General features: G+C 41.0%; 1 protein-coding gene across 1 annotated transcript in view; it reads right to left on the bottom strand.

The window, feature by feature from the left end:
• Positions 1-26,172, bottom strand: part of IL1RAPL1 (interleukin 1 receptor accessory protein like 1) — a 1,020,597-nt gene that overhangs the window by 769,609 nt on the left and 224,816 nt on the right. Inside the window, exon 4 of the mRNA XM_040422155.1 lies at positions 2,178-2,364. Coding sequence (XP_040278089.1) covers positions 2,178-2,364 — 187 coding nt within the window. The remainder of the gene's footprint in view (positions 1-2,177; positions 2,365-26,172) is intronic.

Here is a 26,172-nt window from a genome sequence, read left to right as displayed (position 1 = left end):
AATGTCTAATGCATAAAACAGGGCCTCAGAATACCACATCAATGATAAATGATTGGAGGAAATTCAGGTACATATCTTTTGATCACCTGAGTCAAAGGGGTCTCACAGACTACCTTGTGATGTGTTTATAAACTCAGGAACCCCCATGCATTCATCCCCGGGGGCCAATACACAACTTGTCCCCACCATTGTCATGTTCAGCATTCGGTCCCCTACCAATCAGAAATTTCTCCCCTATCCTATGGATATGAGATACGTTTTTGTAATCCCATTAAGAGTTATTAGGGGGTTAACAATATTTTTAAAAACAACAATTATGACAATGGCCTTTCAAAGTTCAACCACTAGCATAAGAGAGCTCTGCTCATACTAAAGAGAACACATTTTTATCCCATCTTAAAATTCAGTGTCTTTCTGTGCTCAGAACGATTAAAGGTGAAACTCATTCAAAATAATCTTTTCAAATGACAGAGAGATATGTGGGACACTGTCACCTTGGTGATGGCTATGATCTTGGACCGCCAATAATTTCCAGGATACAAGGCTCTGTAGATATCTCAAACCTCTTCGACACTGCTCATAGATTACTGTTACTATAAATCTAAAACTAATTCTAATCAGATTTTCATTAATTTCCCAGGACATTTGCCTTGAAAGGATTGTCAGATATTTATCAAACATCAGTTTCTGAGCAGTGCCAAAGGGGTGTGAAGATTATGTAGAACCTTTTCATTCTAGAAAGTAGGGGTCATCCAATATCGTAGACTGGTCTAATTTGGAAATGTATTTGACTAGAATTCCCATTTTAATAAAACCCAAACAAAAAATAGCTTATCTTAGGCAGACCAGCTACAGAAAACACTGTGGAGCCTTATTTAAGAGTCTCGATACAGCAATACAAAGTGCAAAGCTCCCTGGGAACAGTAATATGCAAAATAACCGTGGAGCCCCAGTTATGGGTCTTCAGCACAGTGAAAGCCAGATATCCCTCAAAAGAAGGAAAACCGAGCAAAGGGGTGTCCCCATTACAGAGATCACCAAATCCACCATATTAAGTGGCCCCTTATTACATTTTAATAAAATACCAAATCATTAACCACTGTGCACTCAATTGATTGCCATTGAAGATTGATATTTAATATACAGTTCATTAATCCTTGTTAGAAAATATTATTATTTGAATTTATTCGAATGTCCATCAAGATTTCATATTAATCATGATAAATAAATATGGACATATACTATATTATATAAATAACTGCTCACAATTGTATATATTTTTTTTCTACCAGGTTTTTATTGCTTTTGAATGGTCAGAATTATATTGCCAATGGGCTAACAACATGTATTATAATAGATCATGATGGATGTGCCAACTAGATCATTATAAATCACAGCTACGTCATCATGAATCCTATTAACTGAAGCCGTGACAACATTCTTATAAGGAATACTATTCTATTCCATTTAATGGAGGTTTCCAGGATAATGGTCATTTTTTACTTAGCCCCTGGACTTTGTGGTACTTGTTCAAAAACTTATACTTACCTGCTCCCCACTGTTCCTTTCTGGCATCCAGGTTATTTTGATGATCTTTAGCCCACAATCTGTTTACTTCCAGCCCAGGATCATGTGCACCACTGCAGCCAATGACTGACTTCAGCATTAATGTGTCCCCAAGTGCCATGTGACCAAACAATGAGGTGTCACTTGGGGGCACTTCACCATTGAGGCAGTGGACCAAGTAACCCTGCCCAAACACCTGGAAGGAAACAGACTATGAACCAGAGGATAGACAAACTAAACCAGGGCACCAAGGAGAAGCAGATGGACATAAGTTTTTCAAGAGGCACCACAGTCTCCAGGAGCCAGATAAAAGCAACCATGGACTTGGAAACATATTTAAGGCTTCGTTCACATTTATTATGTGTTTCTATTACAGTTTCCAATACTTTTTAATGTTTTTCTGTCAAAAATATTGAAACGCAATAAACCCCATTAAATTTATTTGGGTCCTCGGGTTCATTACAGTATAAATATAAACCCTAATATGAACAGAACCTAAAATATTAAATTCAAATACATTGTAGCAAAATTGACATTTTGGCTTACGGTGCTGACTATACAACTTGCTACATTTATACTTAAAAGTAACACAAATCTATCTTGTACTGTACCTTGTACCACTTGATTTCTGGCTCCCTGTATGGCATAATGAAATCCTCTATCTCTGGGCATAGAATTTCTTTACTTTTGCTAAGTTCAGCTTTTTCAAAGTATTTCATTTTGGAGTTATAGCAAAATCCAGTGTCATTGTCCCCTACTGCCAAGGATATTGAAACTTTCATGCAGTACGTGGAATTCCTGTGAAAACACAGAATATAAATGAGAAACATTCAGGAGTATTAAAGGAAAACACTATTGTAGCATGTACATTTCATTTCTCCACATTTGGCACTTTTGTGTATTTAAATGTCAAGGATGTTTGAGTGGGCTGTGGGAACATGAGATGAATGCAGTAATTTCATACCTTGAGAAATAATTCATTTTAAATCTCAAATTATGCACAATTCGGTCAAATCTGTTTATTTTCTGTCCTGAGCTAATAATGCCTAAGCAATGAGGCTGTGCAAGTGATTACAGCTGTACAAGAATGTTGTCCTATTTTTATAACCAGCAGATGCAAAGAATCCCTCAGAAACAATAGCTTCCGTTTTTGCAAACCAGATTAATTAGTATTAGCCGAGATTTTGAAAGGCCATAGTATTTATTTCTTTGAGTCGATTAGCGAATGACTTTCATTTCGTAAGATGCCTATTGTAGAAGTGATATATATTATGCTTTCTCTCCCTAGGTGACCTTTCAGTTTTTCTATTTTATCGGATTCTTTTTTTTTATGTAGTGTGTTTTAAAAGTTTCACTGGATTATCGTTAGCCTTTATTGTTTCTTTGATCCCATTATTTTTGCATTTTGTGAATTTCCATGCTTTAATATATAACACCATTTGTGCTTGTGACAACACCATTTATTAAGTGCAACAAGTTGTCCGGTGAATAATGAAAGGTATAGTAATAGGGACTTACAAGCTGTCAAAGCACATGACTAACAGGATAGAAGTCTATAGAAACATGTAAAATGCAAGACACAAAGAAACAGCTTGGCTATAAAATATATCAACTTCTCACCTCATTGAAGGCTTCAGACCAGGATTGACCCTTACTGCTCTTTAATGTTCAGGCAAATCCCATGCCTGCCACAGACATTTGCACTTGTTTATACTTTTCTCTATACTGTTTCTTTTTTTCTATTATATTATTATTGTATGTGGTAAGTTTTTAAAAGTGTTTTCTTGTAATATATCACACATCACATTTCTGAACCCTTATATAAAACCCATTTTTCTGAGCAAACACATGCCAAAGAGTATATACTGTAGGTCTTATCTAGCAACAAAGCTTAGTCAGAGAACACAATTTTTTGCTTCTTTCATGCCTATATCCAGTCTTCCTACACAACTGCTCTTCCTGCATGGTATAAATAAATATACACAACTTATAATTGGTGAGTGCACTGATTCTCATTGAAGAGCCCCAGTTGGTATACAGAGACTTTTTTGTTAGGCAATGCTACATGGGAAATAAGTCTTCAAATTAGCTCATGCAAGCCAGACCACAAAGTTCTCCTCATATTTCTTTTTAGGAGTCTTTGGTTTGGCTGAAATAAGCTAAGATGGATAGATAGATCGATAGATCAATAGATCGATAGATAGAGTAAGATCGATAGAGTAAGATCGATTTTGGCTCAGAATTCCTTTCAAAAATATTTTAGAATAGTAGTACAAACACTTATATTCATACTGTAGTCATACCACATTGGTATTTGTCAAATATTTAGTTTACTGGCTACTAATCATACATAATTTCTTCAATTGCGATTAATGTACTCCACATGATTGATGGTGAAATATTTTTGGCCAGACCTAGGAGTTTTTCTAAATCCGGCATTACATTGCAAGCCAATAATGCATACTGCTGTGAATGTATATGGTCCAAGTGTACTAATGCACTATAAAGATCCCCCACATATGATGCACCAGTCTGTAATAGTTCACAATTATAGCTTGCTATGCCTGTATAAAAGATACTAATATATTTTGTGTAGTCGAGTTCCTAGGAAAACCGAACTATAAAAACACTACCATTAAGCTCAGTTCTTTGCTTTGCTTTTTCATGTTCTTGGGCATAAACTGTACTCTGGCATGAATATTTTGCCGCAAGACCTCCATTCAATCTGATTCAGAATACGGAAGTTTGGACCCTCTGAGTGAAAGCTGCATAAAAGACTGAAATTTCCTCAAACTGTTCTCTAAATTTACCTGACCTCTTATAGGTTGAAAGTGGAACCTGCTGAGAGTAAAAAGGCATTTTACTGTACTTCCACTAAACTGACTATAGATTAACCACCTCTCAGGACTCAATGTCCTGATGTGCACATTTTATATGCATTTAATGGGTTACTTTGTAAAATGTGAATACTAGCATTATAGCCAAAAATGAATCTCACTATGTTCTATTACCCTGATTGCTGTAGAGAAAAGAGAAAATTAGGGATAACTAAGTGTTAATGTTGAAATGGACCATTCTTTATATTTTAATATAATGGGCGTTGCCCTAATTAACTTTTTTTTAGACTTTTTATGTTATGGTGTTAAGTGTAAGATGGCGCAATTTAGGATTCATTTAAATATGCTTTATTTGGACTCCCTTATTATAAGAGCTTTTAATTTTATTGATAATGAATTAATAGTTGCATTTTTTCAACAGAATTTCCACCTAACCTCATTTCAATCAACCATCTGTGCTACATTATATCTGTATAAGGGTCAAAGCTCCAAAACTAAAGTTCATGTTTTTAACCTGTTTAATTCCTTAAGAACACAGCCAATTATATATTTTTTTTATTTATTTTTATCCTCCCAAGAGCTATCATTTTTTGTTTTCTTGTGAACATTTTTTGTTTTTGAGGGTCAAGTTGTACTTTTTAATTGCACTATTTAAGACACCATATGCTGTATTGATAATCTTTAAAAAACAATATTTGTATGTACATACTGTAGGTTGGAATAAAAAAAAAACCACAATCCCACCATTGTTGAAAACTGCTTTTTGACAACCTTAACTTTTTTTCCCCATCAAAGGAGCTGTTTTAGGGTTTTATTTTTTTGTTTTCAAAGACTTTATTAAACATTATTTTCACAGTTTTACTAGGGCATTTGAAGATGTGATCACAGTGTTGTAGCATTGCACTTTTACAATTATACTTTTACACACTGTCTCTGGCAGTGTGTAATGAGCGGACTAAAATATCCATGGCAACCACTCGCAGGGATGGATAGGGGACTGGTGGAGCCTCGCCATTTAGGTGCCTCAGATATTATTGAGCATGGCATTCGAGGGACTAAACAGCCAGGATAAGAGTTACCTCTGAACCTAGTCACTGGAGGTGGGTGTCAGCTAACACAGCCTACATTTGCTACATATGGAGTGAGCTCTGCTCCCAAGTATGTGCCATAATTATCATGTGCAAATATGTGCAGTAGATGTCTTACTAGTAATGTATCTAAAATTGGCTTACAGGGTAGCCATCTTTTGACAGCATTTCAGATACACTTTGCTTTCTTATGGCGTAAAGCTTGAGTAATTTGCTGAGTTAAATATTAAAATTCCTTTAGCCACTACTGGAGACAGTTAATAAGCTTACTGCATACTGTATTATTATAGAGTGCATTGTATAAATACTATGCGGTTATATTGCAAGCTCCCTCTAGTGGTGGCTGCAGGCAGCCAGAATGATTAATAAGCTTTGGTGTAGGAACTTTGGTGAAGTATGACAGCTACATAAAATGTTCATTCTTCTTAGAATATTGCAGCTATTTAGATTAGAGATGAGCGAAGTTTTGAAAAATTTGATTTGGCAACTTTGCCAAACTTTGCTAAGAAATTAAATTTGTTCCTAATTAATTCATAACATTGCTATAAATCAGGTATAAAAAAATCACAGAAAAAACTAAGATAAAAACATCCTGCACGGTATGATATATAAACGTGCGGATGTCCCTGGCCATATTATTGAAGAAAATCACAGATATAAGATAATAATGCACTTAGTAAAGTAGATGCAAGCATTATATATGGACAAAGTCTGATATAATAAAATCTGAGACACTTAGCCAATATACACTCACCTAAAGAATTATTAGGAACACCATACTAATACGGTGTTGGACCCCCTTTTGCCTTCAGAACTGCCTTAATTCTACGTGGCATTGATTCAACAAGGTGCTGATAGCATTCTTTAGAAATGTTGGCCCATATTGATAGGATAGCATCTTGCAGTTGATGGAGATTTGAGGGATGCACATCCAGGGCACGAAGCTCCCGTTCCACCACATCCCAAAGATGCTCTATTGGGTTGAGATCTGGTGACTGTGGGGGCCATTTTAGTACAGTGAACTCATTGTCATGTTCAAGAAACCAATTAAAAATTATTCGAGCTTTGTGACATGGTGCATTATCCTGCTGGAAGTAGCCATCAGAGGATGGATACATGTTCTCATTCTGTTTATGCCAAATTTTGCCAACAGGACTACCGCATACTGGATGTTTTTCCCTTTTCACACCATTCTTTGTAAACCCTAGAAATGGTTGTGTGTGAAAATCCCAGTAACTGAGCAGATTGTGAAATACTCAGACTGGCCCATCTGGCACCAACAACCATGCCACGCTCAAAGTTGCTTAAATCACCTTTCTTTCCCATTCTGACATTCAGTTTGGAGTTCAGGAGATTGTCTTGACCAGGACCACACCCCTAAATGCATTGAAGCAACTGCCATGTGATTGGTTGACTAGATAATGCATTAATGAGAAATAGAACAGGTGTTCCTAATAATTCTTTAGGTGAGTGTATTTTGATCAAAACACATCTGTGCCCGCTTACCAAGCGCCAAGGTGGTCTCTGGTCAGGCGGGTCCTATGCTAAACCTACCTAAGCCGTTCGGCTTCTATGTTCAGGAGCTGTGAACACATATGGTGTGCTGCTCCTAGTCACCTCCATGACCCGCCTGACCTGAGACCACCTTGGCCATTGGTAGGTAATATCCTATCCTGTGTGATACTGTCGGCTATGCTTTGTATCTAATCCTATCCTATGTGATACTGTCTGGTAAACTATGTATCTAATCCTATCCTTTGTGATACTGTCTGCTAAGCAATATATCTAATATCCTGTCCTATGTGATACTGTCTGCTGAGCTCTGGATCTAATCCTATCCTGTGTGATACTGTCTGCTGAGCTATATATCTAATCCTTATAAGAATGCTGACATCCAGTATGGCTGTCTAGTATAGGTACCGTATATTTATGGCTATGTTGTTATGAAAACCTGGTAAAATAAATGTGAACTTATATAGGCTGATACACGTCACATGATTAAATATTTAAGGACCTGCGAACTGCTAAAACCTGTGATCATTTGTTATGGAAACCTTGAGTAGGACCTGCCAGCTTCTATTGGCTGATAAGGGACATGTGACCGTGTGTATGGGAGTTGGCATATGAAGAGAAACACTTGCAGGCTTGTATTGGCTAATACAGAAATTTTTTGGGAATATCTCAGAAATACAGTACGTCCTAGAGAGCTGAGACCCGGTCTAAAATCTTCCCGGACACCTGATGTACCTGTGTGTTAATTTTGGTGAAAATCGGTCCAGTCGATTGGTTGCGCATAAAGAACAGACAGACGTCCAGACAGACATCCAGACAGATAGAAACTAGTGAGGAGCGGCAGGGGTCATTTTCGAATTTGCGATATTTTGTAGAATATTCGCAGAATTTTCGTGAATTTGAATATGTTATATTCTACGATTTTTTTTTCGCAAAAAATTGACAAGGTAATGATCGCGTAATATGCAAATTTTCGTAATGCAAATTTTCTTAATGCAAGTTTTTATCGCAAATTTTTCAATTGCCGAGCAAAAACATGATTCCTCCCTGCTTCTTGCTTGTGGGCCAATGAGTCATAGCACTGTATCGAATATATTCGTTTTTTAAAATATTCGTAATATTCTAAAGCAAGAAAATATAGCAATATATTAAAAAAAATATATAATATATAATATAGAGCAATTTAGCTAATATAGTGCTATAATCTTTTTTTTCAATAGTTACAATTTTTTTCAAATCTGAACTTCAGATGAGAAAAAAATTACAACTATTAGACAAAGAATATTATAGCACTATATTAGCGAAATTGCTCTATATTAGTTTTTTCGAATATTCGCGATATTGCTATATATTCTTGTTTTAGAATATTATGAATATTAAAAAAAATGAATATATTCGATATAGTGCTATATATTCGTTTTTTTAGAATATTCATCATTTTTCCCATTTAAAGTCATGATTCCTCCCTGCTTCTTGCTTGTGGGCCAATGAGTCATTGGCCCACAAGCAAGAAGCAGGGAGGAATCATCCTTTTTCTCGGCTATTGAAAAATTTGCATTACGAAAATTTGCAATAAAAAAATCTTGAATATTCTAAATTACGAATATATATCACTATATTCTAAATATTTGCGATAAAAATTTGCAATTCGAATATTCGTGATCAACGCTCATAGAAACTCATTTTTATATATATAAAGAGAAGAAGACCGCACTGTAAAGTTATTAATGGCCGCACTCTATCTCTCCAATATTCTTCTATTAATCGTTTTTAGTCTCTCCCTATCCTCAGCTCACTGGATAATAGAGTAGACCGTGCAAGGTGAGGGTTTTATAGGGAATATCACAGGGAATGGCTATCTGTAGATTGGCTGGCTGCACGGCATTTTGAGTGATCTTATGTTCCCGGGCTTGTCTCCTCTACACTTAGGTTCATTTTATAACGTGCAACTGCCATTTTAGGAAAATCTGATTTGTTATCACAAAGCGGAAGAAAATTTGGATTGATTTAGAATCAAATTTTTGCTAAACTTCGGACCTTAGTGAGCTTTGAATGCTTCGCTCAATACAAATACGGTAGTGAGGTACAGATCAGCTGTTCTCTCACTGTGTGCCCACAAACTGGTTCTATAATACATTGAGAGGACTCATTCTGAAGTCCTCTCTATTACATGCTCACAGATCAGAACTCCTGGCAATGTTTTATAGTGCCAGTTTGCATGTACTCAGAAGGGAAATGGGGTGAGAACAGACATCAGTATAGCGATCTGGACTAAGTGTGTGCAGTACTGTTCATGTAGTACTACTAATAGTGCTTCAGGAAGGTGACAGACTATCTTTATTAGTGGCTTGATGTTTTGTTTTGTTGATGAGGTATATTTTAATATCTGAGCTATACTCCCTTTCCCATCCCTAAGACTTTTCTCAGGCTGTGCCAGTTCTCTGGAATGCACTAGGGATAAGCGGTAGGGGCTATATTCGAATTTGCAATATTTCACAAATATTTTGAGGAATATTTGTCATATATTCGCAAATTCGAGAATTCAAGATTATTTTATTGAATGCAAAAAATAGGCAATGTAAAAATCGCGTAATGCGAATTAGAATATTTGAATATTTTTTTCTCTCTATGTGCAACTTCACATTTTAGCAGGTCTGACTACAGATTACTGATTGGTGCACTAAGTATTGTTGTAAACTTGGCATTTCTTCCTTCTCATTGGCCCACAAGCAAGAGGCAGAGAGGAATCATGTTTTCAGATGGAAAAAAAATGCTGAATATTCAATATAGCGAATATATAGCACTATATTCAAAATATTTGCGAATTCTCGAAGTGGCGATATTCACAATAAAAATTCGCTATTTGAATATTCGCGCTCAACACTAGAATGCACTATCACAGACAACCATATTAACCCCCAATGTCCACTGTTTTAGTGGTGTCCTAAAAGCATATCACTTTCCTAACCTAACTGCTTTCATTTTATGTCCAATATTACTCCTCAGAACTTGACTCCTTCATTCTCCACACTCCTTCCACTATAATGCACTTTATATGTGTAGCTAATGTGGGAATTTGCTCTTATAGGCAGCTTAGCGGACGCACTCTAGAGGCAATCAGAAAGTCTTTAACTTAAATAGTTCAGTGTTTATTCACACAAAATGCAAAATAAAATAAAATAATAGTTCTCAGTATTGGTGTATGTGAAAGTGCCCAGAACACAAATGTTCACCTGGTTAGCAGTTTTTCATTAGCCATCCACTGCAGGCTTTAGGGGGCCTGTTTTCCAGCAATGTGGCTCTCAGCCCTTTAGCACGGCACACCTCATGCAGATCCCAAAACCACAGCGTGTCACGGCTGAGGATGGGGGAAACCCTCAGCCGTGTGCCGAAGGATGGTGGTCGCTGCTTGACCAGGACAAACAGGATTAGGGAGCAGGTCACCTCCTACAGCGTCCCTAACCTGACCCTAACTCCTACCTGCATGGGCCGACCTTGAAGGTAGGAGGACCCATGCGCAGGAACCTCGGATCCCTACTCGCCCTCCGCCGGTCCCTAGGCTAGGAGTCAGAGTAAGACATCCTGTTTCTTTCTGGATACGGAGGAACAGGAGTCTCACTGGCCAAGCTGCAAGCAAGGGGAAACAAATGCAACCTATGACAATGGCAGGTACTTGCCACAAGCATAACAGAGACCTACCACAGACAACAAAGCCTGGAACCCATGTGGATGTACTGCCCACATACAGCAGGACTCAGCACACAAACACACAACACACGGGAACCCAGGACCACAGGTGCAATAAAGAAACATAAAACCAAACACATCTTCCAGACACCAAAGGACATATATATTTGCTTATGACAAGAAGGTTGGCCCCCACTGGCAGTTGGTAAGTAACCAGGAGGATGTCTACAGCCAGCATGGCTGAAACACCCTCTTTGGCTACTGCCTACAACTGAGGCTTTATAGGGCCAAGAGCCACACCCAACAATCAGACACACCCCGTGACTCACACACACTGAAAGGGAGTTAACCCTTCCAAAACCACAGAAGGGAAAACATAACTTAAAGGGAAAGTGTCCAAACAACAAACACACTGTGGCTGTTGCCGCAGGCAACGACATGGGTGGCAAGCGTGTCCTGGGAGTCAGCCCGAAGGCCGGGACACTGCCACCACATGTACTTCATACCACCAAACGTTGCCACGGACAGCCACAGTGCAGGGAAAATGTCAGTGCACACCACACATAAACAAAGTGCACACAGACATACAAAAGTGCTTACAAACGCGCACACAACTCTGAGGGAACCGCACACATAGCTGTTGTCAGCGGCAACCGCACTTGAGGCTGACAACCTTATGCCTCAAGCTGCGGTTGACACTACAACCCAAAACCACGGGCAACAGTATGCGGCTCCCAAGGAGTCACGGCCGAAACCGTGGCCGTGACACAGCGTCAACCACAAGAACCATCTGGTGACCACAGCATTCCTCTCTTCACTTGGCTCATCCACTTGAGAGGGGAGTGGTCGGTCACCAGACGGAACTTTCTCCCCGGCAGATAATAGCGGAGAGACTCGAGTGTCCACTTGATGGCCAGACACTCTCTCTCCAGTATACTATACCTAGTCTCGGCTGGGGTAAGATTTTTGCTCCCATTGATGTCCTGAGAGAGTACAGCTCTGAGGCCTACTTCAGAGGCATCAGTCTGTACCACAAACTCCCTCTTGAAGTCGGGCGTCACCAATACCGGGGACCCACACAGGGCCGACTTCAAAGACTTTTCCGCCTGCTCATTCCACTGGACCGTCAGTGACTTGCGTCCCTTCAAAAGGCCTGTCAATGGTGAGGCAACTGTAGCAAAATTGGGGACAAACCTCATATAGTACCCCACTATACCCAGGAACGACTTTACTTGCCGAGTAGTGACAGGTTGGGGCCAATTCCTAATTGCCTCAATTTTGTTCACCTGAGGTTTAATAATTCAGCGCCCAATTACATACCCCAGGTACTTGGTCTCTTCTAACCCTATTGCGCACTTTTTTGGGTTAGCGGTTAATCCAACCTTCCTAAGGGAGTCAACTACAGCCTGTACTTTAGGTAGATGACTTTCCCAGTCGGTGCTATGGACAACAATATTGTCCAGGTACGCCAAAGCGTACTGACGATGTGGACGGAGTACGATGTCTATTACCCTTTGAAACGTGGCGGGAGCGCCATGTAGACCAAAGGGTAATACCTTGTACTGACAGCCCCTCTGGCGTGTTTAAAGCCGTTTTTTTTCTTGGCAGCCTCCGTCAAGGTTACCTGCCAGTACCCTTTGGTGAGGTCCAACACAGAAAAATACCGTGATTGGCCTAACTTCTCAATAAGCTCATCTACTCGGGGCATGGGATACGTGTCAAACTTGGACACCTCATTCAGTTTGCGGAAATTGTTACAGAACCGCAATGTCCCATCCGACTTGGGTATTAAGACTATTGGACTGGCCCATTCACTTTTTGATTCCTCGATGACACCTAGCTGTAGCATTAGCTGCACTTCCTCTGCGATGGCTTGTCGCCGAGCCTCAGGTACCCGGTATGGTTTTAACCGGACTTTTGCCTGAGGCTCAGTGACAATGTCATGCCGGATTGTGGACGTGTGTCCAGGGAGGTCCGAGAACAAATTCGTGTTCCGACTAATGAACTCCCTGGCTTCCTATGCCTGTTTAGCGGAAAGACAAAGGGGCCAAAACCACTTCTCCTAGGAACCCTGGTCGTGGGCTGTCTTCCGTACAGGTTTCCCTATCTTTCCAGGGTTTGAGCAGATTCACATGGTACACCTGCTCCTGGTTTCTGCCTCCCTGGCTGGTGTACCTTGTAATCTACCTCTCCAATTTTTTCAAGTACCTCGTAGGGTTCCTGCCACCTAGCTAGGAACTTATTGTCTATGGTCGGTACCAGAACCAACACCCGATCACCCGGGTTAAAGTTTCGGACCCGAGCCTGCCTATTATAGACCCTACTCTGGGTTCGCTGTGCTGCCTCCATATGCTCCCTAACCAGAGGCAACACTGTTTCCATCCATCCCTGCATCTGGGTGACGTACTCAACAACACTTTTGTGCAGTGTAAGCTGTTGTTCCCACGCCTCTTTGGTGACATCCAACAGACCGCGAGGGTGTCTGCCATATAGCAGTTCGAAGGGCAAAAACCCAGTAGAGGTTTGGGCCACTTCTCGCACTGCGAACATGAGATAGGGCAGAAGAAGGTCCCAGTCCCTCCCATCCTTAGACGCCACTCTTTTTAGAATATTTTTTAGTGTTTTATTAAACTCTCTACCAGGCCATCCGTTTGCGGATGATACACGGACGTCCATAGCTGTTTTATGTGGAGCAACTTACAGAGTTCCCTCATGACTTTGGACATAAACGGGGTCCCTTGGTCAGTCAGAACCTCCTTAGGCATACCCACTCGAGAAAACATCTCCATTAACTCCTTAGCTATGAGTTTGGCTGATGTATGACGCAGCAGCACCGCCTCCGGGTACCGAGTGGCGTAGTCGAGGATGACTAAGATACGTTGGTGCCCTCTAGCGGACTTCGGTACTGGGCCTATGAGATCCATAGCGATCCGCTTGAATGGAACCTCCATAATCGGTAGAGGGACCAGGGGACTACAGGAATGTGGCTGGGGGCTGGTTATATGGCAAGTTGGGCAAGACTTGCAATACTCTTCCACCTCTCTGTACACACTGGGCCAGTAGAACCGCTGTAGAATCCGGTCCTGTGTTTTCTGCTGGCCCAGGTGTCCCCCAAGAACATGTTGGTGGGCTAACTCCAACACGAGCTTGCGATATGCCTTGGGCATCACCAGCTGTTCAATATGCTCACCCTGAATTTGATTTACCTGGTACAGCATCTCCTGTTGAACTACAAAATGGGGGAACATAGACTCGGCCTCCGGTTGTTGCGGCTCACCCTCAAATACTACCACATTTTCCCAGGCTCGAGATAGATTTGGGTCCTGGTGCTGTGCTGTACCAAAGTTATCTCCGGAGACGATGAGGTCTGCCAACTCCGGACCCAGCGGCAAGTCCTCCCCGTCTCCCGACACCACACTTAGTGGGGTTGTCTACCCCTCTTCCACTGAAGTGGCGGTCACCCCTACCGCTGGTCCTTCGGACTCAGGTTCCCAGGGTTCTAGTCCCCCCCCCTGAGCTGGGCCACTCTGCTAGGGTCACATCTGTCTCCCGGGTAACTTTCATAATCGGCCATAGTGCTAGGAAATCGGGGAAGTCTCTCCCAATTATTAGTTCATAGTGCAACTTTGTGGTGACGGCCACCTCATGAGTCCACGTGCCGGCCAGCATGGATAGTGACACCAGGGCAGTAGGATAGTCCTTTAAGTCTCCATGAATGCACACTACGCCTACTTTTCGGCCAGTATACTCGGCGGGCCGCACCAGGGCAGCTCTTACCAGGGACACCAGGCTCCCTGAGTCCAGCAGCGCCACTGCCAGGGTATCTCCCACTTGCACCTGGCACAGGTGACTATTGTCTATTTTCTCAGGGTTACCGGATGCACACAGCCTCCTGGCATACATTGAGGGGCGGTAGCCAAAGTTAATGTCCATGGGTTCACCCTGATGGGGACAGTCAGCCTTTATGTGTCCCAGATCATGACACCGCCAGCAGACCACTGGTGCTGGGTCTGCAGGGGGTACCTCCAGGGCAGGTTTGGATGGCACCAGCCGCCAGGCCTGGGGTGGAGATTTCCAGGGTTTGACTAGCCCCCTCCCAAAAGAACCCCCCTGCAGATTTCTGGTCAAGCATAGCAGTGGGACTCAGTACATCAGGCTGCAGCCATTTTTGCAGCCGGTGTAGCAGATCATAATACTGTACTCTGGCGTGTTCAGCCGGGTTGAATTCCCACTGACGCACTCGCTGGGCCCGGACCAATACATTCACCCCCAGTCTTGCCAGAATCTCACCTTTTATGGTCAGGTAGTCGGCCGCTTGGTCAGCTGGTAGGTTGAAAAACACCTGCTGGGGTCCAGACGGCAGGAGCGGAGCGATGACCTCAGCCCATTGGTCTCTCCCGCACGGCCACCTTTTCGAACACCGCCAGATACGTCTCGACGTCATCCGATTGGGTCATCTTCGGGATCGCCACACGAACAGCTTTCCTGGATGTTCTGGGACGCTCCTGCCACTTTTAATGCCATCACATGCTGTAATAGCAGCTGGTTGGTTTACTGCTGCTGCTTGTTTGCCTCCTGTTGCTGCAAGTTAGCCTCCATGAGGGCTTTCACGACCACCTCCATTTTGCCAGGGGATATGGGTCGTAACCTTTCTGGCTTGATAAAAGACATACAACCATGCCCATGGAAAAAACTAAAACTTTTCGGCCTTCAGGGCAGCCTCACTGCGTTTGCCCGCATCCGACACCAAATGTGGGGATTTGCTCTGGTAGGCAGCTTAGCGGACACACTATAGTGGCAATCACAAAGTCTTTAACTTAAATAGTTCAGTGTTTATTCACACAAAAGGCAAAACAAAATAACAGTTTGCAGTATTGGTGTATGTTCAAACCATGGAAAGTCCACAGAACACAAACGTTCACCTGGTTAGCAGTTTTTCATCAGCCATCCACTGCAGGCTTTAGGGGGCCTGTTTTCCAGCAATGCAGCTCTCAGCCCTTTAGCACGGCACACCTCATGCAGATCCCAAAACCACAGCGTCTCCACAGCTTCACTGTGAAGTGGAGGAGAATCCACACAGCTGAGACTGCTGGCTGGGTTTTAATATCACAAGCCAAAACCCGGCCTGGAACGTGGGGAGCAGCCCCCCCCCCCCCCCCCCTGCACTTTGGCTGCTCCCAGTAAGAGCTGGCCCGGATCTGCTCTACAGCCATACTAAATAACAAATAGTGTCAGTCAGCACTAACTGCCGCTGACACTTAAAATTACCAGCTCTTACCTCACAGAGGCCAGGAATCTCGGTGACACATACCTTCCGTCAATGACGGATCCTTGCGCCTTCCTACACTATGCATACACCGATACTGACTGCTAACTGTCTCAAGCAACTTTATGTGTACTAGACTATTTTTCTTGAAAGATGGCAGAATCATTGTACAAAGCAAGCACTTTTACCTCTTATGTCACCCTTACTGCTTTATAGGTTGTAAGCTCTATTGAACAGGGTGTTCGTTCATGTTTGAATTGTCTGATTTTGCTTGCACATCTTTCTTCTAAATTATAAAGTGCTGCAGAATATGCCAGTGCTGTATACAGCTGCAGCAACCATTTTTATGACAAACCAAACATTTCATTTCAATAATGCTAATAGCATAGCACACTGCCATGATAGCGGCTGCTACATCTGTATGTAATGATTATTATTTGTCCATAATTAAAACAATGGAACTCCCCATTCACATACAAGGGAAGTTGCTTTGTTGCTTGAAATGGGATTTATATGGATAGATTATCTAAACATTGAACGTTCATCAAAAGTAATTTCCAGTGACGGAATATAACGCTTAAATGGTGACACTTCTAAATCAATGCATCAATTATCATGCATGATTCACTGTCCTATACTATAAATATATAGTAAGTACTGTAAGCATGACCGGTACATATACCTAGATAAAGCCATTCAACTCTACAATTATATCAACAATATAAAAGCAAAGCAACAATGTTTCTAGGAATTCAGCTCTCCAGAATTCATTATTGAAAGTGCTTTCAAAGATATACTTAGACATGTGTAATGTCTATAAAGATAAAATGCTAGATTATGTAAGGGTCAATGATAATCACAGGAAATCACCTTAAGAGCAACATTCATACTTATGGTTTCTTTACTATGCCTTGGGCACACCCAAGATCTGTTCTGCTTCCACTTCTATATTTTATACTCATGCAGTTCAAATGGATAATACATTTGAAAAATACTGTAAGAATGTTAACTAAGTATCATATAAAACGGAAAAAGAGTTGTAGTGTATTTTGTCATAATTAGAGATGAGCGAATTATTCAAAAATTTTATTCGGCCGGTTTGACAATTTTATTTCAAACAATGTGCTTCGATCCAAATTTATTTGTGGCAAATTGCGTAAATAAACGGCTATTTCCTGGCTGCTGAGAGCCTTTATAGTGGTGTAGAACACTGTGCCTTGCAGTAATACGCATAGGGAGTCTACTGTGGTAGTGAAATTATATTGTGAGACTCTTAGAATCACTGCACACTTCGCTTATTTGGGCAGTCACGAGACCAAAACTGACCAAATAACTCAAGTATGAACTCAGCCTTACAGGTCGATGTTAGCGTCAAGAAGAAGCACACTACTTTTACACCCTCGTCAGCTGAGTCCACATAGATGTCTACAGAACATATTCTATTAAATGCTTATACAAGTAGAGCCCCCTGACAAGGAGAGGGTGTCAGCAGTAAGTTTGTGTTGATGTCACTGATTATTTTGCCCTTCCTCTGATCCGTCAGAACAATAACCCCCCAAAGAACCCCCAAAAAATGGATCCTGTCTGTGGAGCATCTGTCTTCACTTGGTCAGCAGGTCAGTAATCCATCAGAATTCAATTGTCCCTGCAGTGGAGGCTGAGGACATGGTGGAGGATGAGAAGGTAGAGGCAGACATTGTTGCAGGACCAACTGCATGAGAACATGGAGGCGGAAGCGGCGTAACCTGGCCAACTTGCTGGTGTGGCTGGGCAGGAACTATATTTACCCAGTGGGCCATAAAGGACATATAGGAACTTGACAATAGTTAAAGCTACCTACCAATTTTCCCCAAAAAGGCTGTATCACAAACACATTTCACCACTGAATGCTAATCCACAGAATGCGATTCATAAAGAAGAAAGTCCACAATCACCTATCAATTTTTCCAAAAAATGCTGTTTACAAATGCTTATAACTGCACCGCTGAACGCCAAATATATTTTTCTTTTGCCACTAATGTACGACAAAAAGGGCTGTAATTTTCTCACTTCACCACACAACGGCTAATAAGCCTTTTTTCCCCCTAATAAAAGCCAAAAAATGCTTTAGAACATAAAACTGCACCGCACAAGGGCAAATAAGACAGAAATATTTCCTTGTAAGAAACCCTATTAATGGCACTTTCACCCTAATAAGAACAGTTTGCTGGAATTACAGAGCTGTATAATGGCAAATTTGGTGCCCGGTCAGAGCAGCATGGTGTAATAGGATTGTTCCTATTACCTAGGCTGTAACCTCCCCTACTGAACCCTGTTCAACATAAATCCTATGGAATGATTTATCCCTATCCTTTTCCTACACCTTGAATATTCTTTCCCTGCACTTGTAAATCATTAAGTTTTTAATAACACTGTCCCTAGCGCCTGCTGACATCTCTCCCTGCACTAAGTACACTGGTAAATGGCAGAATCCAAGATGGCTGAGGCTATTTATAGGGCTGTGACATCACAGGGTTGGATTGGCTGCATGCATGGCATTAAGGGTGATCCCGCCTTCCCAGAGTTTCTTTCTCCATGTCCTCACACATGTAGCAGCCATTTTAGGAGAAAATGAGATTTGTTACCACAAAGCATGAGGAATTCAGCTTCGGTGCAAATCAAATTTTTCCTGAAATTTGGATCGAATTCCACTTTGCCAGCTTCGATTCACTCATCTCTAGTCATAATGGGAAAATGGTATTTTCTTAAAAAAAGAAAAAAAAACATGGATTTGCACATCCACATGCTTCTCAGTATACCATATTTTTCGCTTTATAAGACACACCTGATGATAAGACTCACCTAGGTGTTATAGTTAAAAACTAATAAAAAAAATATTTTAAAAAATATGGTGTGCTTTGGTGGGTTTTGTACCAATGGGGATCTAGGGTTGACACACTGTTATGGGGGATCTGTGGATGACACACTGTTATGGAGGATCTGTGGATGACAGTTTTGGAGGATCTGAGGATGACGCACAGTTATGGAGAATCCGTGAATGACAGTTATGGTGGATCTGTAGATGATGCACAGTTATGGGAGATCTGCAGATGATGCACAGTTATGTTATTTGACTATAAACACACTAATCAATAAGAATGCATCAAGGCCCTTCAGTACATAAAGGTATTCTTAACCACTTCATGACCAGGCTTAATTTTGCAAATCTGAGACGTATCACTTTATGTGGTAATAACTTTGAAACACTTTTTCTTATCCAAGCCATTCAAAGATTGTTTTTTTCATGACACATTGTACTTCGTGTTAATGGTGAATTTGATTCAATATGTTTTACCTTTATTTATTTAAAAAAATCAAAAAGTTAACTAAAATATGAAAAAAATTCACTGCTTTCAAAATTTGAATCTCTCTGCTTTTAAGAAAGATAGTGATGTCTCAAAAATATGTATTAATGAATTAACATTCCCCATATGTCTCCTTTATGTTGGCATCATTTTAGTAATGCAATTTAATTTTTTTAGGACACTAGAAGGTTGAGGATTTTAGAAGCAATTTTTCAACTTAAAAAAAAAATAATTCCAAATTCAACTTTTTTAAGGACCAGTTCAGACCAAGTCATTTTGTGGGACTTACATAATAGAACCAACCCGAAAATGACCCTATTTTAGAAATGACACCACTCAAACAATTCAAAACTGGTTTTAGAAATGTTGTTAACCCCTTAGGTATTCCATAGAAGAATTAAATCTAAATTGAGGTGAAAATTTTAAATGTCCCTTTTTTTTACAGATTTTCCTTTTGATCAATTCTTTCCTGGAACACATCAAGGGTTAACAACAAAACAAACCTCAATTTTTATTACCCCGATTCTGCAGTTTACAGAAACACCCCATATATGATCGCATACTGCTGTTTGGGCATACGGCAGGGCATAAAAGGCAAGGAGCGCCATATGGTTTTTGGAGGGCATATTTTTCAGAACTGGTCCTTGGGCACCATGTTGCATTTGAAGAGGCCTTGAGGAAACCCCACAGGGAAAACCCCTTAAAAAGTGACCACATTTTTTAAAACTACACCACCCAAGGAATTTTTAAGGGGTGTAGCGAGCACTTCACTCAACAGCTGTTTCATATAATTTTTAATACTAGGGTGTAAAAATTAAAAAACATGTTTTTTTACCAGAAAATTGTGCTTTAGGCCCAAAATTTCTTTTTCACAAAAGATAACAGGAAAATATCCCCCCCAATTTGCTACCCACTTTCTCCTGAATATAATAAGACACCAATTGTGGTTGTAAACTGTTTGGGCTATGCCAGTGCTCAGAATGGTTTTTAAGAGCTCAGAATGGTTTTTTAAGAGCAATAACTTTTTTTATTTTTTGTTGAATAAGCTGCATAAGGGCTAATTTTGTGCGAGACATGCTGTAGTTTTTATTGGCACCATTGTAGTGTACATTTGGCTATGGTTGCATTTATCTCATTTTTGGGAGGTGAAGTCCCACAAAAAGCTGTTTCGCGTTAATTTCCATTTATTTATTTTTTTACACCGTTCACTTGATGGGGTAAATCATGCAATATTTTTATAGATCACATCATTATGGACGTAACGATACCAAATATGTCTAGTTTTTTATTTTTACATTTTACACAATATAAACATTTTTAGAAAAAAAATCATGTTTTTGTGTTGCCATTTTCTTAGAGCCATATTGTTTTGATTTTTCTGGCTATAACCTTGTGTGAGGACTTGTATCTTTGTGGGACAATGTGACGTTTTTATTGCTACCATTTTGGGGTACATACGACTTTTTGATTGATTGATTGATTGATTGATTGATTGATTGATTGATATTGTGTTTTTTGTGAGGTAAGGTGACAAAATAACTGTTTTGGGATAATTTTTATGTTTGTTTTTTTACACCGTTTACTTGATGGGGTAGATTATGTGATATTTTTGTAGACGCGGCAATACCAAATATGTCTATTTTTTATTTTATTTTACCAATAAGAGCATCAAAAAAAAAAAAAGGTTTTTGTATTGCAATTTTTATACAGCCATTTATTTTATTTTTTTCTGTCTATGTTCTTGTATGGGGGCTCAATTTTTGCGGGATGAGATGACTTTTGTATTGCTACCACTTTGGGGTACATCCGACTTTTTGATTGATTAACCACCTCCGGACCGCCTAACGCAGGATCGCGTTCCGGAGGTGGCAGCGCTGCGCACAGTCATGCATATACGCGTCATCTCGCGAGACGCGAGACTTCCTGTGAACGCGCGCACACAGGCGCGCGCGCTCACAGGAACGGAAGGTAAGAGAGTTGATCTCCAGCCTGCCAGCGGCGATCGTTCGCTGGCAGGCTGGAGATGTGTTTTTTTTAACCCCTAACAGGTATATTAGACGCTGTTTTGATAACAGCGTCTAATATACCTGCTACCTGGTCCTCTGGTGGTCCCCTTTGTTTAGATCGACCACCAGAGGACACAGGTAGCTCAGTAAAGTAGCACCAAGCACCACTACACTACACTACACCCCCCCCCGTCACTTATTAACCCCTTATTAGCCCCTGATCACCCCTGATCACCCCTGATCACCCCATATAGACTCCCTGATCACCCCCCTGTCATTGATTACCCCCCTGTCATTGATCAACCCCCAGTAAAGCTCCATTCAGACGTCCGCATGATTTTTACGGATCCACTGATAGATGGATCGGATCCGCAAAACGCATCCGGACGTCTGAATGAAGCCTTACAGGGGCGTGATCAATGACTGTGGTGATCACCCCATATAGACTCCCTGATCACCCCCCTGTCATTGATTACCCCCCTGTCATTGATTACCCCCCTGTAAAGCTCCATTCAGATGTCCGCATGATTTTTACGGATGCACTGATACATGGATCGGATCCGCAAAACGCATCCGGACGTCTGAATGAAGCCTTACAGGGGCGTGATCAATGACTGTGGTGATCACCCCATATAGACTCCCTGATTACCCCCCTGTCATTGATTACCCCCCTGTAAAGCTCCATTCAGATGTCCGCATGATTTTTACGGATGCACTGATAGATGGATTGGATCCGCAAAACGCATCCGGACGTCTGAATGAAGCCTTACACGGGCGTGATCAATGACTGTGGTTATAACCCCATATAGACTCCCTGATCACCCCCCTGTCATTGATCAACCCCCCTGTCATTGATCACCCCCCTGTCATTGATCACCCCCCCTGTCATTGATCACCCCCCCTGTCATTGATCACCCCCCTGTAAGGCTCCATTCAGATATTTTTTTGGTCCAAGTCAGCAGAATTTTTTTTTTTTTTTCTTACAAAGTCTCATATTCCACTAACTTGTGTCAAAAAATAAAATCTCACATGAACTCACCCTACCCCTCACGGAATCCAAATGCGTAAAATTTTTTAGACATTTATATTCCAGACTTCTTCTCACGCTTTAGGGCCCCTAGAATGCCAGGGCAGTATAAATACCCCACATGTGACCCCATTTCGGAAAGAAGACACCCCCAGGTATTCCGTGAGGGGCATATTGAGTCCATGAAAGATTGAAATTTTTGTCCCAAGTTAGCGGAACGGGAGACTTTGTGAGAAAAAAATTAAAAATATCAATTTCCGCTAACTTGTGCCAAAAAAAAAAAATTTCTATGAACTCGCCATGCCCCTCATTGAATACCTTGGGGTGTCTTCTTTCCAAAATGGGGTCACATGTGGGGTATTTATACTGCCCTGGCATTCTAGGGGCCCCAAAGCGTGAGAAGAAGTCTGGTATCCAAATGTCTAAAAATGCCCTCCTAAAAGGAATTTGGGCACCTTTGCGCATCTATGCTGCAAAAAAGTGTCACACATCTGGTATCGCCGTACTCAGGAGAAGTTGGGGAATGTGTTTTGGGGTGTCATTTTACATATACCCATGCTGGGTGAGAGAAATATCTTGGTCAAATGCCAACTTTGTATAAAAAAATGGGAAAAGTTGTCTTTTGCCAAGATATTTCTCTCACCCAGCATGGGTATATGTAAAATGACACCCCAAAACACATTCCCCAACTTCTCCTGAATACGGCGATACCACATGTGTGACACTTTTTTGCAGCCTAGGTGGGCAAAGGGGCCCATATTCCAAAGAGCACCTTTAGGATTTCACAGGTCATTTACCTACTTACCACACATTAGGGCCCCTGGAAAATGCCAGGGCAGTATAACTACCCCACAAGTGACCCCATTTTGGAAAGAAGACACCCCAAGGTATTCCGTGAGGGGCATGGCGAGTTCCTAGAATTTTTTATTTTTTGTCACAAGTTAGTGGAAAATGCTTATTTATTTATTTATTTATTTTTTCATACAAAGTCTCATATTCCACTAACTTGTGACAAAAAATAAAAACTTCCATGAACTCACTATGCCCATCAGCGAATACCTTGGGGTCTCTTCTTTCCAAAATGGGGTCACTTGTGGGGTAGTTATACTGCCCTGGCATTCTAGGGGCCCAAATGTGTGGTAAGGAGTTTGAAATCAAATTCTGTAAAAAATGACCTGTGAAATCCGAAAGGTGCTCTTTTGAATATGGGCCCCTTTGCCCACCTCGGCTGCAAAAAAGTGTCACACATCTGGTATCTCCGTAATCGGGAGAAGTTGGGGAATGTGTTTTGGGGTGTCATTTTACATATACCCATGCTGGGTGAGAGAAATATCTTGGCAAAAGACAACTTTTCCCATTTTTTTATACAAAGTTGGCATTTGACCAAGATATTTATCTCACCCAGCATGGGTATATGTAAAAAGACACCCCAAAACACATTCCTCAACTTCTCCTGAATACAGAGATACCAGATGTGTGACACTTTTTTGCAGCCTAGGTGGGCAAAGGGGCCCACATTCCAAAGAGCACCTTTCGGATTTCACAGGTCATTTACCTACTTACCACACATTTGGGCCCCTAGAATGCCAGGGCAGTATAACTACCCCACAAGTGACCCCATTTTGGAAAGAAGAGACCCCAAGGTATTCGCTGATGGGCATAGTGAGTTCATGGAAGTTTTTATTTTTTGTCACAAGTTTGTGGAATATGAGACTTTGTATGAAAAAAAAAAAAAAAAATCATCATTTTCCACTAACTTGTGACAAAAAATAAAAAATTCTAGGAACTCGCCATGCCCCTCACGGAATACCTTGGGGTGTCTTCTTTCCAAAATGGGGTCACTTTTTGGGTAGTTATACTGCCCTGGTATTCTAGGGGCCCAAATGTGTGGTAAGGAGTTTGAAATCAAATTCAGGAAAAAATGAGGAGTGAAATCCGAAAGGTGCTCTTTGGAATATGGGCCCCTTTGCCCACCTAGGCTGCAAAAAAGTGTCACACATCTGGTATCCCCGTACTCAGGAGAAGTTGAGGAATGTGTTTTGGGGTGTCTTTTTACATATACCCATGCTGGGTGAGATAAATATCTTGGTCAAATGACAACTTTGTATAAAAAAATGGGAAAAGTTGTCTTTTGCCAAGATATTTCTCTCACCCAGCATGGGTATATATAAAATGACACCCCAAAACACATTCCCCACCTTCTCCTGAGTACGGAGATACCAGATGTGTGACACTTTTTTGCAGCCTAGGTGGGCAAAGGGGCCCATATTCCAAAGAGCACCTTTCGGATTTCACAGGTCATTTTTTACAGAATTTGATTTCAAACTCCTTACCACACATTTGGGCCCCTAGAATGCCAGGGCAGTAGAACTACCCCACAAGTGACCCCATTTTGGAAAGAAGAGACCCCAAGGTATTCGCTGATGGGCATAGTGAGTTCATAGAACTTTTTATTTTTTGTCACAAGTTAGTGGAATATGAGACTTTGTAAGAAAAAAAAAAAAAAAAAAAAAAAAAATCATCTTTTTCCGCTAACTTGTGACAAAAAATAAAAAGTTCTATGAACTCACTATGCCCATCAGCGAATACCTTAGGGTGTGTACTTTCAGAAATGGGGTCATTTGTGGGGTGTTTGTACTGTCTGGGCATTGTAGAACTTAAGGAAACATGACAGGTGCTCAGAAAGTCAGAGCTGCTTCAAAAAGCGGAAATTCACATTTTTGTACCATAGTTTGTAAACGCTATAACTTTTACCCAAACCATTTTTTTTTTACCCAAACATTTTTTTTTTATCAAAGACATGTAGAACTATAAATTTAGAGCAAAATTTCTATATGGATGTCGTTTTTTTTTGCAAAATTTTACAACTGAAAGTGAAAAATGTCATTTTTTTGCAAAAAAAATCGTTAAATTTCGATTAATAACAAAAAAAGTAAAAATGTCAGCAGCAATGAAATACCACCAAATGAAAGCTCTATTAGTGAGAAGAAAAGGAGGTAAAATTCATTTGGGTGGTAAGTTGCATGACCGAGCAATAAACGGTGAAAGTAGTGTAGGTCAGAAGTGTAAAAAGTGGCCTGGTCTTTCAGGGTGTTTAAGCACTGGGGGCTGAGGTGGTTAATATCATGTTTTATGAGAGGTGAGCTCACTAAAAAATGTGCAAGGTTTATTTAAAAAAAAAAATCGGCATTCGCCTGATGGGGTAGATCACATGATATTATTATAGAGCCGGCCGTTGTCGACGCGGTGATACCAAATATGTCTTTTTTTTTTTTAAATAACGGATTTGGAGGGAATTTATTTTTAATGTCAAACTTCTTTTTTTAAACACTTTATTTTTTTATTTCATACTTTGTGTCCCCCATAAGGTCATACAACACCTTTGGGGGACATTTAACTTATTTTTTTGTTTTGTTTTTAACTATTTATTTCTCCTATAACTGGGGCTGACATAGTAGCCCCAGTTACAGGGGAAATAAACCCCCCAGAGAGGCTGTACAACATAATACAGAGCTGTATAGCCTTACTGACTGCAGGGCTGATCAAGGTCTCTGGAAGACCCGACAGCTTCTGCACTCTCCCGGCCCATTTGGTCACATGACCACCGGACCAGAAAAGGAAGCGGCATAGCACTTCCTTATCTGTATACAGAGCATTTGTTTAGCGCTGTGTATACAGTGATCTAGAAGGCAGGGATACCCAGGAATGGTCCCTGCCTTCTCTCTGGGGTGTCCTGCTGTCACAGTGGGTCCCCCGCTCGGCAGCTGCACATTCCAGAACGTCCATTCAGAGATAAACCTCCTGCCCAAGGACGTTTATAGTTAATGGGTGGTCGGGAA

The sequence above is a fragment of the Bufo bufo genome, chromosome 3 (assembly GCF_905171765.1).
Source record: "Bufo bufo chromosome 3, aBufBuf1.1, whole genome shotgun sequence".
NCBI classification, from domain to species: Eukaryota; Metazoa; Chordata; class Amphibia; order Anura; family Bufonidae; genus Bufo; species Bufo bufo.
The sequence above is the reverse complement of the archived record's forward strand: the minus strand, read 5'-3'. Positions and strand labels throughout refer to the sequence as shown.